The 21,154-nt window shown below is 40.6% G+C and overlaps 1 protein-coding gene and 1 pseudogene across 1 annotated transcript; one reads left to right on the top strand and one right to left on the bottom strand.

Annotated features, from left to right (window-relative positions):
- The first annotated feature begins 6,849 nt into the window (after positions 1-6,849).
- LOC128568738 (39S ribosomal protein L27, mitochondrial) lies at positions 6,850-7,517 on the top strand. The gene has a single exon (XM_053566572.1). It carries the CDS (start codon positions 6,867-6,869, stop codon positions 7,305-7,307), a length of 441 nt encoding a protein of 146 aa, XP_053422547.1. The 5' UTR covers positions 6,850-6,866; the 3' UTR covers positions 7,308-7,517.
- A 4,916-nt stretch (positions 7,518-12,433) lies between these two features.
- LOC128568484 (ferritin heavy chain-like) lies at positions 12,434-13,176 on the bottom strand (annotated as a pseudogene).
- Positions 13,177-21,154: the final 7,978 nt, after the last annotated feature.

Genomic DNA, 21,154 nt, shown 5'->3' on the forward strand with positions numbered 1-21,154 from the left:
AGGGTAAATCAGTTAATTTCCCACCACATTTTTTACATACACCTGTCCTTTGGGTCTGGATACCATCACAGTTATTTTATTTTTTTTTTTTTTGCAGGGGTCAGGGAGTCCAGTAGAGAATTAGATTAGCAGTTCAATTTTAAAAGGAAGTTATCAAGTGTCCATCCAATTCCAAGCTCCTCCCTCTCCATTAGATACGGCTTCACTGCTTCTCCACACCAAGGCTGCAGTGGAGGGGCTTGTGGTTTTCTCCTCTCTTTGATGCATCCTTTTCTTCACTCATTCAAGAGGAGACATAAGGGCAGAGATGGTGACAGGTAGAGGAACAGGGTCATGGTCACAGGGTCTTCACATTGCACGAGCTCATGATGAAGAAGGTGGGGTCCACCTGAGCCGTTAGGGGTCCTTCTTCAGCTCCCACTGTCCTAGTGGGTACATCTCTGTGTTCCCTATGTCTTTGCACAGAAGTCCTTTCAGTCTACCTTGAACCAAGCTACCTTCTTTCACCATGTGTCAATAGCTGGCGAATTCTTGCTTTTCCAAACTATGGAAGTGCAATTTGCTCCCCTTGTCCTTTCCTTTAAACTTACATTGAATATTTGTTCCACTTACTTTCCCAGCCTCGTCTTCTCCAGATAAAGTCTTTGTCTTCACATGTGCTCCCAAACTCCACAACTTCCAGGCTCTGCTGAGAACTCTGTTATGCTCTTCTCTGGCTGGGGCATGAGGCGGGTCTGTAGGGTTTCACTGTGGGGGGTGGGGGGGTGGGTGAAGGAAATATAACTTTCCTCATCTGGCAGGAGCTCGTCTACTGTCTATGAGGAGCTCTCTTAGACCCCCTAACATGACTTGGTGGCAGGGAATTGAAAGCACAGCGGGGGAAGGGTAAATTTCAAATTGCTCTCAACTATGAAAAGTCCCTTCATGAGGTTTCCTCTCTGTAACGGATCACTTGCCTTCTCTTACGTCAGATGTTAGGTGTCATGGGCATTGCACATTTTACAGAGACCTGTAAAGATGTACCTACCTTTTCTCTTCAAAATAGGATAGAATTTTTAACCCAGTTTCCTTAGCTGAGAAGTTTTAAATATCATCTTAAGACAACCAGAGTTCCTATTTCATGTCCTGTTATAATAAAACTCACAACCAAGTTGCAAATAAAATAAAGACAATAGTTTCGATTTCCCATTTTGGGGAAAAGAAAGATTAGTTTATTTGTAGAACTCGTTCTAGTAAGAGTTCCTTAACCAGAGAATGACAGAATGTTAGAGCTTAAAGAGACATTGAAATTCTAATGTCTAGTAAGTGAAAAGAAGAAGAAGAAGAAGCTTGGAATCATTTTTAATGATATTTCAAGTGACTACTAGGATTTTTCTTAATGTATTCTCTAAATTCTACCTGGAAGCTGAATTTTCAGAACGTGACCCATTTATTTTACAAGTGAAGATACGAGTTACAGTTCAAAGCTTATAAATAAAATACTTTGATTCTCAGCGTTCTTTTTATCAAACTTGGGGGTATACTGCACGCGTGCACATACACGCGTGTGTACACACACACAAACAAATTTGATTCTGGGACACAAGAGTAGCAGAGTTCATTTTGACTGATGCTACAGCTAAGCCTGTGTAAGGGTGAGAGAAATGATGTCAGGAGAACCTTCGTGATCTCCTACACTTTTACTACTTCTGTGAGATGCTAAGTATGTGTAGAACTTTACATTTTGAAAGTGATGTGTTTAAAAATAACACAACAATAAAATCTCTCTGCTTCTTACAAGTGGGTCCATGCTTCAACTGGACAATGAGCCCCCGTGTACATTAGGGTTACCTAATTCTAAAGGAGTACAGTAGCTAAGAGCATGGATTCTGGAGTCCCATTTCCTGTGTTCAAACCTGTTTTTGTTCCTAATAAGCTGTAAGACTTCAGTAAAGTTGCTTGAAGTCTATGCACCGGACTTTTCTCACCTATAAATTAGAAATAATGGGAAAGTGTCCATTTTATTTTGATACCACCATCATCACCAAATCCTGCACTTGCCTAGAGTTATCACTTAAAGTTCAGCCACTTACACTTAAATCTTTAAAGATAATAAAACTAAAAGTAACACAATAAGCAAAATATTTATTGATCATTTATGGCATAAATTGTATTCATTTAATACATACCAATTTCACATTTGCTGTAAGATGTGATTGTTTTTCTGTATGGGAAACATGACAAAACATGTTAAGAATACAGAATAAGTATCAGGATATAAACATATCCAAATTTTTAACCCATTACACAATGGTATCTGAAAGTACATTGTGTTCTATTGGGTCCTATGAAATAAAAATTATCATTATTTTTATAAACCAAATATTGCTAGAATCTAAATTAACATATTAACTGTATTCACAGAATATGAGCTAAAAAACAATGAATGAAAATGATTGTCAATGTGACCATCTTTTCCTCTTCATTAAAGAATAACTTTTATTATGATGTATTCTTCTATGTTCTACCAAGTCCTGTGAAATATAAATTAAGTAGTATTGTGGTGAACAGAATAATGGTCTCCCATTGTTTTAATCACTGGAACATTTGAATATGTTACTTTATAGAAAAAAAAAGTGGTCATTGTACATGTGGTTAAAGTTAAGAATGTTGAGATGTGGAGGGTGTTCTGGATTATATGAGTAGATGCAGCCTAATCAGATGAATCCCTGAAAGTGGAGAGCCTTCCTGATTAAGTCAGTAGAAGATGAAACTATGGAAAAGGATGCAATGTTGCTGGCTGTGAAGGTGGAGGAGGGTTTCAGGGCCAAGGATGGTGAGTGGCCTCAGGAAGAGAGAATCATAGCCCTGCTAACAGCTTGATTTTGAGTGGCCTCAGGAAGAGAGAATCATAGCCCTGCTAACAGCTTGATTTTAGGCAGCAAAACCTGTGTTGGACTTGTAAATACAGAACTTTACTATAACAAAATAGATTGAAGCCACTGAGATTTTGGTAATGCATTGCAGCAGCAACAGACACTGATATAGAGGTTGGTACCTGGAAGTGGCATGTTCCTGGGACAGGAACCTGATACGTGGAAATAGGTCTGGAATTGGGCAGTGAGTAGAAGCTAGAAGAATTCTGAGGACTGCTAATAGGAAAAGCCTAGATGGCCTTTCACAGGCTGTTAGTAGGAATAAGGTGTTAGGGCTCCTGGGTGAGGACTCAGAAGAAAGTGAGTTGTTGGGTAAAGAAGACATGAACTGCTTCAGAGAATGCCTGAATCATGAACAGTTAGTAGAAAAATGAGCGCCCAAGTCACTGTTGGTGATAGCTCAAAAAAAAAAAAAAAAAAGTAAAATAAAACCTGAGGAAATGTCACTGCAAACTGAAGGAAGGGCATATAGCAGCAGAAAACTCAGCAGAGTTGTATGCTATAGTTATGCGCAAGGTAATCTTTGCAAGTGACAAACCTAGATATTTAACTAAGCAGGCTCCCAAATAATAGCCTTTTTTTTCTTGCTACTTACAGTAAAATGCAAGAAGAAATAAAGGAAAAAAAATCAGGAAGTATAATTATAGAAATTTTCAGTCTGCCCAGATGTAAAAGATAGTCAATTAAGAAATTTATTGTCAGAAAAGCATGCACAGAGAAAAAGCTGAAAGGGTCACTGTATAACCTTTTGCTAATAATTCAGAAAATCTTGAGCATGACCATATTCGATCATACAAAAGGCTCTTTGATGAGTGTCACCTACAGGCACCCTCAGTCAAACCAGGAGTGTCTGGAAGGTTAAGAGCCTTGACTGTCAGCCTTTTTAGCAAAAGCCAAAACCAAGATGGAATTGCCTAGGAAAGATCTGTGGGCAAGCCTTTCATCTCATGGGGTGAACCCTTGTGACATACATAGATATCCTTGGGCCATCTGGTAGACTTCATTATGCTTCAAGGGCGAGAAGCAGGAACCAGGACTCATATGGGTCTAGATCTGTGCCTGGACTCAGGGTGCACTGAAATTCTCCCCTGGAATTGCCTCCTCAGCTGGCTCTGCACACCTAAGAGGAGATGTGGGAAATGTACAGCACTTCTGCTTCTCCGAGGCCATGCGGGTGTGGGGCAATACTGCACATACCAAATATGGTGCTTACAGCGGGTCTGGGGCAGTAGCCTGTGCTGAAATACTTTAGTTCTTTTGCAGTTCAGTACATGAATTCTCATCATGGTGGGCTAGATCAAGGCTTTTGCCACTAAATGAATTATGAAAAAACTTTGTTGTTTGAAGATTGGAATTTTGGTATTATAGGCACGTGTGTGTGTAAAGAAAAATGTGGAGAGACGAAGAAAGATTAAAACAGACTGGAGAAGAGAGTGGAGGATGTTTTGGAAGGACAGATTAATTCTGCCTACATGTGTCTGAGCTGGACCCAAAATAGTGGACATATTTTCACAGAGAGGTCACAGGGGTGTGGGAACCTTCCAAAGGGAGGAAAGAACATAGACAAAGTAACAGAAGCCTGAGAGTGGAGGGTGCCGGCCGAGGGCAGTGAGCAGGATGAGGCACTGGGCCACCGTGCTCAGGGGACGATGGTGGGACATGCAGAAGGGTGTGGACTTACTCTGTACCCAAGTGGCCTCAGAGGCTTCCAGACAGGGATCATCAGGGCCAGTTCTGCATGTGGCTCTGTGTTAAAAGGCAAGTACATCTAGAAAACTGTACTCCGTGATTACTCTGAAAGCCTATATGAAACCAAACCTTGCTGTGCCATGGTTAGAATTTCCTCTGTGGACCCTGATTTGAGTTCAGCTCCCTTTGGACATTGGCTTGCCTTCATAGACTTCTGGTTACACTAAGGCATCCCAAGAAAGGCCTTATTTTAAACCATAGATTTCTTTTTTTCCAAGTGTTTGGTCTTGCTCTAGCTTTTTCATTTGCTGTATCGAAACATAGTTGCAACAGACATTTCTCCCTCTCCTCCCGGGATATATCAAATTTGGTTCTGCTAACAACAGTGTACTCTTTCAGAACAGAGAGAAGATGTTGTTAAAAGGCTAAAGGAATAGGCCAAAATGACCTATTCTTCGACAGCCTCCAACCAGCTCCTATCAAATCTTGTCCAAAAAGCAAAGCAGATAAAGGGGCCAAGAGGAAATATCCATCTCTCTCTCTCTCTCTCTCCCCTTCCCTCCCTCCCTCTCTGTCTCACACACACAGATGAGAGGTGAGGGATGAAAGCAGGAAAGAGATGAAAACATTGTGTTTTACCATCCACAAAATGTCATATTTTCCCGGAGCCCCAATTTAAATAATTCTCTTTGGACACTGTGACAAGTAGACACATGTTGCTAGAATTTACCCTGCAAGACAAATTGTGAACAGTCAATTGAAACAAACTCTTGATGTGTCTTAAAGCATCATTAGTTTTAATTTTCTCATCTGTCTCACTAAAAATAGATGTTTAAAAGTTGGTCTTACTCAGATGGACTTATGAAGGAGCAGAGCTCTGCAGACTCCCAGAACCAAGCTGTCCTTCTGGAATGCCCTTCTCTACACAATGGGATTGGGATAAACCTTTTTGATGCAATGCTTTTTGATCTATTAACACAGATGCCATAGTTACATCACTTCAAAGCACAGACAAAAGTCACAAGTCTATTCCAAAAGAAAATAAATAAATAAAATCCTCTGAGTTGATTTTAACTATATTGCAAGAGCTGAGAAATAGAAAAAAAGAGTATGTAGGGCACAGAGGGTTGTAATTAGATAAATTATGAAAATCCATGTCAAACTACATTTGTAGAATCAAAGAGGCAGTTTTCTGATATTGGCAGTGAGTTGCCATTGTAGCCATTTGCAGTATCTCTGTCTTTCTTTGGGCTTGTGTCCTTTTTTTGGACCAAAGATGAGGCAGAACTTGGGTGCGGACATTTTTGTTATTCAGTTCTAAACAGAGTGTTCAGCTAGTCCAATTTAGTAAATCAAAGAGATATATGCAAATATAAGAAGGACATGACAAGCAGCTAGTCCTCTTGCAATTTTAATTCCCTTTTAGAGATACTACTGCCTGTGTCAGTACTCTTATAATTTTAATTCCCTTCTAGAGATACTATCTGCTTGCTGCCTGAGTCTACCTTCGCCAGCAGAGCCATGTCCATTACTAATTGAAGAAGAAAACAGCCTTTTGCATAGATGTGGGTCCTGAGAACTCTGGGCACTTTAATAAATCTGATGCACTTCTTTAAAGCTCATCCTGAGTTCTGTGGGAACTCTTAACAATCTTTTATTCTATATCATCATTCATGTGATAGGCAATCCGTGGGTGGCTTTTGGTTTTTCGGTGATTCCCTGGCCAGCCACAGTCCTAATCATGTGGTGTGCTCTTCCTGCGATTTATAGCTCCAGAATGTGCCGGGGGCAACTGGATCCTTCATAAGACTCTAACCTCGGTGATGCTACGTGGGTTCCTTAATGGCTATCATCTGTCATACTCCAGGGTCTGGGACAAATTCTATAGTGCACACACTGTGGGTTACAGAATAGACTTCACTGAGGACAGGAGAAGTGGAGGAAACCACGACAGTGAGCGAGGGAAGGCACAGCAACCACTCGGCCCCTCATCATCCTGCCGTCCGAGGCTGCTCTGCCAAACACGCGGGAAGTTGCTATTTCTGCCCTTCCCACCCCCAGCCCCCTTGTTGTGGTACAAGTGTGACTGCAGGGCTGTCAGTGAGGGGGAGAAACTGTGCTCTTCGTGTGGAGTAGTCTGAGCGACAGCTGTTTACAAGGATGGTCTGGAAAAAGAGTTGCCAGTGCCTGGTCACCTTTAGGCCCATGGAAAGGTGCCTCTGGGAGAACCTTTCCGAAGCCGGAAGAGAGCGTAAGTCGAACATGGCGTCGGCGGTGCTGACTCTGAGGACGCGGGCAGCGGCCCTGCTGAGCCCCTCTCCAGCTACAGCTCTCGCCATCAGAAATGCATCCAAGAAGACAGGCGGCAGCTCCAAAAACCTCGGGGGAAAGTCATCAGGCAAACGCTTTGGCATCAAGAAAATGGAAGGTCATTATGTTCATGCCGGCAACATTCTTGGGACTCAGCGCCGTTTCCGCTGGCACCCAGGTGCCCATGTGGGGCTGGGGAAGAGGAAGTGCCTGTACGCCCTGGAAGAGGGGATAGTCCACTACACTAAGGAGGTCTACGTGCCCAATCCCAGAGACTCAGAGGCTGTGGATCTGGTCACCAGGCTGCCCAAGGGTGCTGTGCTCTACAAGACTTTTGTCCACGTGGTTCCTGCCAAACCTGAGGGTACTTTCAAACTGGTGGCTATGCTTTGATACCATTGGACAGAGTTTGGAGCCCAGGTGACAGAAACTGAAGGTTGAGATGATGATAAGGCCTCCTGAGGAAGAGATGTGCTTGGTGGACAAGTCTCTGCAGGAGACTCTGTGAAGTGACTGCCGAGAAATTCTTTGGGAGACGTGACCAGGGGCCAAAAATAAAGTTACCCAGTCACAAGCCTGTGGTACTTGGGTACAAACCTGACAAAAAAAAGAAAGGTGCCTCTGACAGCCCTTCTGGAGGGGAGAAGCTCGTGCGCCTGTGGGAAACTGGGCTGTGGCGCAGCTCTTCTCGTTGGGAGCACCTCCCTCTGCCCCCCAACTCACCCCAGCCTCATCACTGTTCGGGCTAAACTGAATAAGAAGCAGGGCTCCCTTTCAGATAGTCTCACGCTGCCTGCTATAGGAGAGCCAGCCACAGTCCCCAGAGGCTTATTCAGCTGGCCCCACAGGTGTGTATTTCCTGTTCTGTGGTCCTAATGATGTGCCCATGCCCGTTCCCGTCTGTCCTCATTAGACCTTAGAGTGTTCCAGGAGCCTGGCAAATGATCTTGGTGTCTATATTTTCTTGTCTATATTACCACCTAAAAGTCCTTTCCATGGCCTAAATTTCCCTCATGACTCTTCTTCACGGATATAAATGGTATTTATTCTTGCGTGTCCTTGGCACATTACGCTCATCTGCCGGTTGCCAGCTCTTAGCCCCTGCCAAATCCAGCTCCCTCAAAAATTTGGCATCTCCAATCTTCCCTGTGCTCGTCTCCCGCAGCCCCTACTGCCGCTTCTTTGCTGGGCATGTCGGGGCCCCGATGTTGCTGTGTTCTGCTCTTCCAGGGCCATCCTTTCTCCTGTTGCTCTGCTAGGCACCAGCTCTCTCTGCAGGCCACAATCCTGAGCTGCTGTGAGCACCACCCACGGTCTAGGTTTGCAACCAAGAAGAAGAAACTCTGTCTCTCTCCTTTGAGCCTGGTTCTTGTAGAGACCAAGGCCCCGGTGTGTCCCAGAGTGTGTTGAAACAATCCATTGGGCTACTTTGTACTGCTCCTTCTCCTACTAGGACCTCTGCCTTCATCTAGTTGCCTGGAATAGACAGAAAGCCAGTAAGAGCTGCAGTGATAATGCTGCACTCAGATTTCTCTCCATCTGAGGAGTGACCACTGCGTCAAGCTTATTGGGCCTAGTGCAGGCAGTTCCTGGGATGACTTCTGTCCCACAGTCCCTGTTATCAGTAACCTCCATCATTCACACACCTGCGCACACAAAGAATTCTAATGGAGGACTTCCCACGTTTCCCATTTATGCTCCAGACCAATCTTGAACACCCAGCAATTCCTGGACTTCACTTAGACGTTTATTACAGTTCACAGTCAGACTATATAACTTTCTTAATTTAAAGACATTCCATTAAATTCAACATGACCTTCAGAGCTCTCAAAATGTCCTCTGTGATCCTACATAAAATTCTTTTTGCCTCATTTCCTGCCACCCTCAAATATTCCACCCTCTAAACAACAGTGTAATCTGAGCCTTTCTCAACATATTATGCTTCTCACACCTCCAAGCCTCTGCAAAAATTGTCCCCTTCCTGGAACAGTCTGCCCTCAAGCTGTCTACTTGACAAATTCCCACTCAACCATTGGGGTGCAGTTCAAAAGCCACTTTTTTGCAAAGCATTCTTATACAGCTGTATAAGCTCTCCCCTGGCTCCTGTGGGGAGAGCTGAAAGGACTTGATACTCATGTGGTAATTACCTGTGAGCAGAATCTCTCATTAATCCACAGTTTCCTGCCGGATGGAATGACCTTGATATACTCAATTTTATATCTCAGTTGAAGGCAGAGAAAATTAGCAAGTGTTTAGTAGCTTTCTAAATAGATGGCAAAGTGTGAAGACAATGACCATATACACATCTTTAATTACAAAGCAGACCCATCTTCCCATCCTGAATCAACCTGCCACCAGATTTTCAGGCACCCTTCATTCATTCTCTTTCTATCACTGGTTGAAGTGTTGCAAAGCCAACATGAATCTTGATGGCTGTGTGGTAAGGGTTGAAGAGAGAGCCCAGTTCGTCAGTGTAAGCAGATCTTAAATGAGGAAGAATTTTGAGCCATGAATAAAAATCAAAGGTAGAGTTGGAGGAAAAAAATGGAAAAAGGACTGAAGGAAAAGTTTGAGAGGAAAAGAGAGCCAGAAGATCTCACAGTCTGGAGATGTAAGAAGAGATTAACTGATGAGCTGGAAGTATAAGACATGGGGGCCCAGGAAGGTGGGTGCTGAGTGACAGAGACTGAGCTGCTCTGAAAATCCTGTCCTCCCACTCAGGGTGAGGAAGGCAGTGTGGCATGGGGTCACCCTCATCCAGCAATGAATCGGCCACGTGAAGACCACGGGGCCATCTTGGTGTTTCATTAATATCAGCAAAATATTAGGAAACAATACTAGGATCCAATATTAATTTTGATCCACTGATATAAAATTTGTGTCATTAAGGGGATGTGACAAAATGTAGCTTAATACTCCATGCAGAGTTTACTGTGCAGATTTGTGGTATAAATAATCTACTTAAGCAAATCAACAGCTCGCAAGTACCCTCAAGTATTTTTGAAGCACTGATTACATAAAAGCAATGATTAATTTTCTTCCTTAACAAGTGACCAAGTATGTTCTCTAATAAACATATCTATCAGTCTGTCATTGGTTAACTTATTTTAAATTACAAATGTACCTATAACTAACAGGACTTATTTTCTTGAAAAATATTCATTCATTCATTTCATTCACTTATTATTTTAATTCTACAATTATTTAACTTCAGAGGCCATGTAGATTAAATGCATAGAATACTCTCAGCCCTCTAGGAGTTGATGCTCAGTCTCATCCCACTACCTGTGTGCCAGTCCCCTCAGCAGCAACCAACTATGTCTTGGGGGAGAGAGAGTTTATTAGAGGAAAGAGAAGTCTCCACAACTATCCCCAATTTCTGCAAGAACAAGAACCAGGTGAAAGGAAGCAGCACAAAAGATTCTGGAAAAAACTAGGAAGTTGGTAAGGTTATATGGTAGGGAAATGTGTAGAGTGGTGATTGGGCAAGCCAGGCTGGGGCTAGATTGATGAAATGGCTTAATTAAATTCAATTCCCCACACTTGCTGAAGTAACTGCTCACACACCTGCTGTTGGTTGGAGGGTGAGGACATCAGATGAAAACCATGGAGGAGTAACTAACAACTTTGACATTAAACATTCACGGAGTCCAAAGAACCACTCTTGCCTACCTTCCCTCTACTCAGTCAGATGTTACTCTTTTTGGCCTGCTTTTACAGGTGTCTAACCTCAAATATAAACCAGGAAGGGGAGCCTTCTCAAGGTCAGATTGACCTGACTCCTCTTTGGGGCAATTCCATTTCTGCCTGCCTGGATTTGGGTAATATTTGGTCTCACCTTGTAATAATTCAGGCCTTGTTAACCTTAGTGGATACTTTTTTACTCATACAAATCACGTTTATTTGGCAGCATGTTGTGATTCATGCCCTCTCAAAGTCTACAATCTGAAGAAAGAAATACTGATATGTGTAAGGGGAAAGAGAGCATCTAAGGCAGAAGTCGGATAATTGTTTCGTTTAAACCCAGTGGGGAGGAGGAAAAAGCGTGGAGGGGAAACAGCAAACTGGCCACTAAATGAAAAAAAGGAATAAGGCAACAAGTGAGAAAGTTAAAAGAAGGATAAAGATTGACAGGAATGCAAACGAGATTTCTTTTTCCTTTTATTTCTTTATGTCTGACTTACGTTCTGCATTTCATTCCAACATCTTCTGTCTTGTTTACATCGAAAGTAATCATCAACATTTCCTTTTCAAAAGTTTCTTGTAAAAGTTAAAAATACAGACATCCTTTGTTCTTATGAGCAATCTACTAAGTATATGCAAAGTCTATTTGATTTGTCTGGAGTGTCCTAAGGGCTTGGCATCCAGTATTTTTCATGCAGCTTTATTCACAGAGTTACCAACTGATGCAGTTCAAGGATTTCTGCAGATGAAATTTATTATTCTTATTGGTGTGTTTTAGTAAAAGCAAAAAATTGAATTCACCTCAATTATTCAAAGAAGCTCCTGAAAAGAATTGTTCTTGTTTTATATGGTTTCTAGATTTATAAATAAAATATACTCATAAGTTTAAGTGGTTAAGGAAAACTACATTTTAAAATTTGTAATTTAATACATTCAATATTAATTTTAAATTTAAGAAACTATATAGATTTTTCTGTACACAAAAAATGCCCTAACACATAAAAATGTCATCGTGTCTCCTACTTGTGACCGTATCCACTATACCCAAATGAGATTGAACCCATCATTTTTCTCCACAGCTGACTCCCCTTCCCAGCTTCTTTAAATGACCCTAATTTTATCTCAGTCATTCAGGGTGGATAACTTGATATCACTCCTCTTACCCTCTAATGGGGAACTCAGTTTTTCTTTAAATGTTTCAAGGATTCCTTTTTTTATATTTCCAAAACTTCTGCCATATTTGAAGCTCTCAGTACTTTACGTTCTGGTCCAATCTTCCCAACAACTCATAATGAGTTCATTATTATTTTCTCATTTCCCGACTCAGATTAAGAAGGCTCTCCACCTGGTGACATCTCCAGACAATTCTGAGCCATTATGTGGAAGCTACTCCACACTCCCGCACATCCACACACACACACACACACACACACACGAATATATCTAACAAGCACTTTTTTACATGTCCAACATTTTTAATAAACTTAATTTTATCAGTATGTTCAACTTAAAATCAGAACTAGAAATTAATTTTTACGTTTTAAATTGTATTTGTTAAATTTTCTAACCTTGTGGGCGGCGCCTGTGGCTCAAGGATTAGGGCGCCGGTCCCATATGCCGGAGGTGGTGGGTTCAAACCTAGCCCAGGCCAAAAGCCAAAAAAAAAAATTTTTTTTTCTAACATTGCTAACTTTCTCCCATATTATAAGCATTTAAGACATCAAATACAGAAATTTTCATGACCTTCACACTGAAGTACTGGTAAATATGCATTTTATTTATTTAATTTCAATTCTATACTTTCTCATGGGTAAAAACTACCTACCCATAAAAATCTGACCCATGTGAATGATGTAATGTTGATTTTTAACCAATGATGTTTGAACAGGACAGATGCCCTGAAATTCACGTGTTTCAGGATTTTTCCATTTGTGTCACAGATGAAGACACTGTGTACTTATTTTGGCCAATAAGATGATTGGTGAAAAGTTAGGCCAAAGCTTAGCTCTGGCTATCACTGTCTTCCAGGGTGTGCTTATCAAAGAGCTACTCCAGATGCAGAGGCTCCCATCTTGCACAGGTTGGTTATCTGGTCACCCCAGTCTTTGATGGATTTCACTTGCTCATTTAGGTAATGGGTCTCAATGAAGTCACATATATGGGGGTCATTTCTGTCAGTGGCCAGTTTGTGTGTTTCTAGCAGTGACCGATGCACACCTTTTTCCAAGCGTAATGCGTACTCCATCCCCTCCAAACCCATTCTCCCAGTCATCACAGTCTGGTTTCCTGATATCCTGAAGGAAGATTCGGCCACCTCATTGATTCTGCAGCTCCATCAGTTTCTCCACACCTTCCTTCTCATGAAATTGGTGACGAAAGTATTTGGCAAAATTCTTCAAAGCCACATCATCACAGTCAGAGTACGAGGCATGGACCTGTAGATGGAGGAGGTGTCAAGCTCCAGGTTGATGAGGCAGTTGGTGGTGGTCTCTGAGTCCTGCTGGTAGTTCTCCCTGGTGCCCCTGGGAGGGGGGTGTGGTTGTCTGGAGGTGGCTGAGGAGAGGCCATGACATGGCATCTGTGCAGTACTGAGCAGCAGAGGGAGCCTTGGCGTGGTCTATGGGCATGTCAGGAGGTGACCAAGGGCTGCTGTGAGTGGCCCGGTGGAGGGACCAGTGCCTAGTTTTATCCCACCACTGTTGAAATAGGAAACTATAATGACTCGCAGTGATGAACATCTGTTTCTCCGAACTCTTAAATGCCTTCCAAATTCTCCTTTCTTTATTTTTTTCACATTTTTTTTTGTCTTGTTATGCCCCAATTCTAAGAATGTAAATGTCATTTGTTGGTTTGTCCATACACCACATACCGTCACCTGACTCAGCAATATCAGGAACACAGCCCTGCTATTGACACATCTGGAGAGACTGGGGCCATCCTCATGAAATATGGAGCCTTCCCCCATAGAAATGAGTGCCGTGGAAACAAGCAGAACATAGGGTAGATAGTGTTGTCCATCTGCTTGAACACCAAATTCAACAGGTATCCACACAAGGAAGCACCTTTAGAAAAACCAAAAATCAGGTTAATTGATCTTAATGTTACATCAAGAAAAGAGGCTCTGAAGAAGGCAGAGAAGAAAGTCTTGCATTTCCTACACCACCCCTTTCTGACCCCCAGCAGCACCTGCTGAGAGAGAATCTGTGTTCTAGGGAGGGAAAACGAAGTGATTGTGAGACTTCATGTTGAATCCAGGGCTTTCCTGCCTCAGAGAACACAGCACAGAATTCTTCCAGTGCCCATTGAGAGAGCATCTAGATCAGCCCAGCCAGAGGATATCCTCTGCCCCCAAACCCAAGTTCTGGCTAGCCCCATTACCAGTTGAATAAAGGAGTCTGGGGCCTGGAATAGGTTGTAAGGAAGTCAGGCCACAAAGGCTACAATTCTTGGATAATTCCTGTGGCTGTGTTGGCTCAGAGCCAGTACTTAGGGGACAGATGAGCCAGTGAGACACCAGTGACAGAGGCAAGCCTATTCCTGTGTCATCCTTCCCCCAACTCTAGGTAGTATGACTCAAGAAGAGTCTTCTGATTAGGTAAAACAAAGGAGAGAGTTGGAGGACTTTGTTTTGAAACTTGGGTGCCAGATTAGCCACAGTCACATAAAGTACCAAGCAGACTCCTGAGGCCCCTGATCTCAAGTCTTAGTTTCTAGATGGCATTTCCAGCCTTACCCTGGGCCAGAAGAAGACATGTTGCCCTGAAAGGAAGGATGCAGCCCTGACAGGATCCACCATCTACTGACTAAAACTCCCTTGGGCTTTCAACACATATTAGAGGTAGCCAGGCAGTAGTCAATGTGGACTTTGGGTGTGACTAAGCTGGCTTCAGATGTGACCTTGTGCAGTCCTAGCTTGGTGGCCACTAGGGAGTTGCCCTTAACCCTCCTGTCCCAACTCTAGCAGTCCAAAAGACAGAGTGACAGAAGAAATTGAGAAACTTTGCCTGGTAATACAGGGAATTTTCCCCTATCTTACCAAGTTCACCAGGTGGTACCATCAGGAGTCTGCAAGAGTCAGAATATCACTGGGCTTTGGAGGCTCCCAGTGCTGTATGGCTTCAGTGACCAAAGACTTAGACCATAGCACTTAATTTTCTTTGAATATCTGGAAAGTGTTATTAAGAAGGATGGGTTCAAACAAGCCCAGATTATGAATATTAAAATAAATACCTAACTCTTAATTTCCCAGGCATCAATGAACATCCTGGACCATTAGGAATATTCAGGAAAACATGACCTCACTAAATGAACTAGAAGGTACAAGTGAACAGTCTTGGAGTGAGGGAGTTCTGTGAACTTTCAGGTAAAGAGTTCAAAATAGCTGTCCTGAAGAAGGTTGAAGAACTTCAAGACAACACAGAGAAAGAATTCAGAAGGCTATCAGAGAAATTTAACAAAGAGATTGAAATAATAATAATAAAACCAATCAGAAATTCTGGAGCTGAAAAATTTAATTGACAAACTGAGAAATGCATCAGAGTCCCTCAACAGCAGAATTGAGCAGCAAAAGAGTTAGTGAGCTTGAATACAGCTTATTTGAAAATATAATCAGAAGTGAAAAAATAAAAAGAATAAAGCATGCTTGAAAGATCTAGAAAATGGCCTCAATAGGGCAAGTATAAGAGTTAAAGATGAGGTAGAGAGAGAGAGATAGAAGTTGAAAGTTTCTTCAAAGAAATAATAAAAGAGAACTTTCCAAACCTAGACAAAGATATCAATATTCAGGTACAAGAAAGGCATAAACCACCAAGTAGATTTAACCTAAACAAGACTACCTGAAGGCATTTAATAATCAAGCTCGCAAAGGTCATGAATAAGGAAAAATTTCTAAGAGAAGCAAGAAAAAAAAAGACATAAAGGAGTTGTGATATGTCTGTCAGGAGACTTCTCACTGTACTGCTTACAGACCAGGAATGAGTGGTATGACATATTCTAAGTGCTGAAAGAAAAAAATCCATAAATCTAGAATATATCATACAAAAATATCTTTCAAACATGGATAAATACTTTTCCACACAAAAGCTGAGTGATTTCATCAACACCAGACCTGTTCTAAAAAAAATGATAAAGGGAGTTCTTCAATATGAAAGGAAAGGAAACGAAAGGAAAGTTAATGAATAATAAGAAATCTCTTGAAGTTTACAATACACTGGTAAGAGTAAGGATACACATACAAAATACTCTATTGCTATAGTGACTGTTTAAATCATTTACATATAGAAGAGGAGGATTAAAACACAAATCTATCAAAAATAACTACAACAACTTTTTAAGAGAAGGGAGTATAAAAAGACAGATGAAAACCACAAGAAGTTATAATGGGAGAGAGTGGAATTAAAGTGTAGAATTCCTGTTAGACTTCTCTTTGCTTATGTATTTGTTTGTAAACAGAGCTGTCATATGTTTAAAATAATTGCTTTTAAAATGTATTTTGCAAGCCTCCTGGTAAACTCAAATCAAAAACCTACAACAGGTAATACACAAAAAAATAAAAAGCAAGAAATAAAAACACATTACCAGAGAAAAATCACCTTTAACAAAGGAAGACAGGAAGGGATGGAGAAAGAGAGGACCACAAAACAACCATAACAATTATAATATTGGATTTGAATGGACTAAACTCTGTAACCAAAACATAGGTTAAGTGCAAAGGCTCCTGCCTATAATCCTAGCACTCTGGGAGGCCAAGGTGGGAGGATTGCTTGAGGCAGGATTTGGAGACCAGCCTGAGGGAAAAATAGACCCCATTTCTACAAAATTAGAAAAATCAGCTGGGTGTGGTGTGCATGCCTGTGGTCCCAGCTACTCAGGAGGTTGAGGCAGGAGGATTGTTTGAGTCCAGAAGTTTCTGATTTCAGTGCGCTATGATGACACCACTGCACTCTAACCCAGGTAACAGCAAAACTCTGTCTCAAAGGAAAAAAAATAACTAAAAGAGTGGAATTGGAATGTTCCTAACACAAATAAATGATAAATGCCTAAGGTGATGGATATCTCAATTACCCCGATTTGATTAATTCACATTGTATTTTACTATATATATATTTACTATATATATAAAACGTACTTATAACTAAAACATATATTTACTACATATATAAAATGTACTTATAATAACTAAAAAAAAAATATATATATATATATAGTAAGATACAATGTGAATTAATCAAATCGGGGTAATTGAGATATCCATCACCTTAGGCATTTATCATTTATTTGTGTTAGGAATATTCCTATATATATAATGTACTTATAATAACTAAAAATTTTAAAAATGAATTAATCTCTAATGAGAAAAAGAAATAAAAAAAAGAAAGAAATATAGGAGGAGGTCCAAGATCATACAGGGCCATGACAATCAAGAATGAAAAGAGGTTCAGCAAATGGAGGATGATGGGTGGTTTCTAAGAACCAGGAGGTCATATGAGATTGGGAAGAACAAAAATTGTTTGGAATTGACTGGAGGGGACTTAATTGGGCCTGGATTTTGATTTGTCATGCTGGTGATATTATTGACAAATTACTGTTCCTCAGAAACTAAATGATGGATGTGATTGAAAATTATTTTCTTGATGAAATTCTAAAGTCACTAATTGATGTTTAAGACTACAGTATGGTCTTAATTGTCCTTAAGTATATGAATAAGAATGATCCAATGTTCACCATATTTTGAGAAGTGCTTAGTGACAGAGAACATATTTAAAGCATGTTCACACAAAAAATAACCATGAAGCAAAAAGAATAGTATCTTGGAATGTGATAGGGGATCTAGCCTTAGATATCTTAAAGAAGAATATATGAAGCCATTATTAATTTATGCATGTGTATGTAAGTATGATCTATTCAGGAAAGCAGGGAATCAAAATGACATCTATTTTCTTTTTGTTGTTGTTTTTTGGGGTTTTTTTTTTTTTGCAATTTTTGGCTGAGACTGGGTTTGAACCCGCCACCTCCAGCATATGGGGCCGGCGCCCTACTCCTTTGAGCCACAGGTGCTGCCCAGACATCTATTTTCTTTAAAAAGCCTTGTTATGAATTCTTACTTGCAAAGGAATTGAGTAATTTGAAATGCCAACAAGAATTCCTAGAACATGAAGAGTGTTCAAATAATATTAGTCATCTTGTCACCAGCTCTAGATACTCACTCATTCCAAAGTTTGTGTGCATCAGCGTCCTAGGTGTTAGGGCTGAATCATTAAACAAGACACTATATCCACACTCACAAGCCTTTCCTTCTACTGGGGGAGACAGGTGGGGGAAATTAAACAGATATGAATAAAATAATTACAATTTGTTCGTTGTTATGAAGAAATCAAATAACGGACAGCAGTGCAGATGACCTGCAAGGGGCACTGGGAATGACTACTTCACAAAGCTCTTCAAGAATGTCTCTTTGGGAATGACCGTGAGGCCCGAAGGACAAGGCTAGGTCAGAGGGATTGGAAGTGCTTTTCATGAAAAGGAAATAGCATGTGCTGGATAGCTTGATACTAAACTTGGAGTTTTTAAGGGACTAGTACTAAAATAAGAGAGACACAGAAGAGACTCAAGCCCAGACAATGGGGGGGCTTTCTGGACCTTGGCAGTGACTTCTGGATTTGTTCCTAGTTTGACTGGAAACCATGGAAATGTTTTAAACAATGGAGGGACATAATCTGATTTTGAGTATTTTTTAAAAATGTCTTGCCTTATGGGTAGTGAATATAATGGAAAAGGGCAAGAGTGGAAGCAAAAATACGAATTAAGAAGCTGTTGCAAGAGATGAAAGCCAGAGGGGATGGCCAACAGAACAAAGATGGAGAGATTTGAGATCGATTTTGGAGACAATATTGCCAAAGCATGCTGAAATATTAGATATGATGTGTGAAGAAAGGAGGGTTATATATCATAGGGAACTTGAGGTCAAAAACTGACATAGGAAATTCAGGAAGTGGGCGAGGTCTAAGCAGAGTATGGGATGAACAGCTGAGTTGGGATTTGAACTTATTGAGGTTGAGCTCCCAGAAGATATTCAAGTGGTGATATCAAAATAGAAGCAAGGGGCTGTGTGCCCTTAGAAGAAATACCATTTACAAGCAGTTGTAAAGCAACCTGCAGTTATTTATAGAACAGCCTATTGACATATGAAAAACTGGCTCCAACCTATTTAAGTATCAAGAATACACAGAGTTTACCTTTCCTGGACTTAATCAGGAAAAGGTGTCTCATTTGCATGCCTTAGGACAGAATAGCCAGTGGTTCCTTTGAATGAATATGCAAAGTTCAAGAAAGTAGCCAGAGTCCCCCTTGTTGCCCCCAGGCTAACTGATTTGTGATAGTTTCAAGCAGCTCTTAGTGAATGACTACAGTCAATATGTTTTCATCCAAAAAGAAAAATCCCCTCTTGGTTTGTGTTTAACATGTAGAGCCCAGCCTGAATTCAGAACTTTTATCCAACTAGATTTTTCTTTCTGAGACAAATAATCTCACATATTAAAAGTTTTTTTTTTTTCTTTTAACCTTTGGCTTGCTGTTTGTCATTGAAAAAAATTAAGGCTACATGTCTGAATTGCACCTTTGCTAAGGCCAGTCATCAGGAATGAAAGATTGAATGCATTGAATTTGTCACCAGCTGGAGAGGATGGTTATGTTTTCATTTTTCTTAAAAGCTTTGAAGTCATTTCCTTGAACAAAATCAACCAGCTATGCACTTTGAGTACCTTTTGCTGGGCATTTTTATGAGTAGAGTTTGGTTTTTTCCTTTTTCTTAAAGGTCCATTAAGCCAACATTGTATTTTTACATCTATATTTTAAATTATACTTTTCTTTTTATTTTTTCATGCACAATTTGGCATAGATGAGCACAAATTATTAATATGCTATTTCCATCTTAAATCTTCATACTGAAAATTGGTTGGAGCTAAAGGAACCTTCATGAATTAGTAATAAGGACAGGGAGGTGATGATAAAGTAGATCTAAGCTGCCATGATCTCTTCCAAATATGTACACATTAAAGGACAAGGAAATATAAAATTCTTCTTGCACACATAAAGTGTGTGAATATCCTAAGTCATATCTAGCTTGGGTTCCTTCTGGGACCCACGTTCCTTATTTCAATTTACCTTTAGTAAGTATAGGTCATTCTTGTGACATTCTATAGAGGTAGGTACTGTCCTCACTTTACATATAAAAATTTTGAAACTTAGAGAAAGATTAAGTAATCTGCCAAGAAAATGAACAGAGCAGTATTTAAATTTAGGTCTTCCTTTCTTACCAGAGTCAACCTGTAGAAGTGGGTAAAATACAGCGGGAGAATAAAGAATAGTACTGCAATTAGCAGCTTTGGAAAATCCAGCAGTATTTTGGGGTATAGAATTTCCCTGTGGGAATGGGAGCTTACATTTCTTTGTCTCCAGGCCCTGCTGGTGATCTCAGCAGCCTGAGACATCACTTTTAGTGGAGCTGAAGATGGATAACTAATGGGGTAGTAGGTAGATAGCTGTTGACTCTCAGTGCTCCTTTTCTTATAAGTTGCTCAAGGGTGTGGTCCAGCAAAATGAGAAAGAAAATCAAGAAAGAGGAAAATATGAATTCTAGGAATTAAGGAAGGGTCTCCTTGGATTTCAGCCACTTAAGAACACTGAGACTTAGAAGGTAAGTCCTTGGTGACAGCCTTTGCTGTGGCTCTATGCCTAAGCACCTTGGCCTGTTATTAGGTGGACAACCTTATTGGTAGTTCTTCTTCTCTGACAAACCCAGTAAAGGTAGAACAAAGATCCGTAAACAATAATACTTGGTAAGGTTCCTTGTGGTCACCTAGACACAAACTTCTGCAGAGGTATTGCCACCCCCTACTATTGTATTTGTGATGGCAGAGGTCTTGCCCACTCGTAAAACCCAGCCCCTTCCCAGGATTCATTTCTGCTTAGCACCAATCTCTACACTCTTGCCAGATAAGGCAGTTTTAGTTCCTCATGGTCCTGGCCAGAATGTGCAAACTGCTCGTATTAGATGAGCTCTGAGCAGTACACATGCTTTACTCACACTTCCTTGTGCAGGTGTCCAGCGGATGTAACCTGAAAGTAGGCTCTCCACAGTAAGGGTTTAACAAAATCCACTACAGTAAATTCTTGGAAACCTAGAATTGTTTGTAGAAAATCAACATGCTGAGACTGTGGCCCCAGCATTTCTATTTTAATAATGTCAAAGGTAATTATTTAAAAAATTATTACAAGTATATGCCTTCACTTTTTAGGGAACAGATTGTGGTATATACAATTTAAGCATTTAATAATTTAAACTTCATCACTAAGGACCACCATTAAAACAGACATTAGCAACATCTGAAATCCAATTATGAGGGACCACTTTCTTAGACTGATTGTGTTTTTGAGTTCTTTTATTGTGCAAATCTGAATGTGTATTAAGATCTTTTCATAAATTTACCATTAGATAATTTCTCAAGCAGTCGGTTGTCACATCTCCATTTCTTGCTACTTTCAATTTATCCAACTCA

This window comes from Nycticebus coucang, chromosome 17 (assembly GCF_027406575.1).
Source record: "Nycticebus coucang isolate mNycCou1 chromosome 17, mNycCou1.pri, whole genome shotgun sequence".
Classification (NCBI taxonomy): domain Eukaryota; kingdom Metazoa; phylum Chordata; class Mammalia; order Primates; family Lorisidae; genus Nycticebus; species Nycticebus coucang.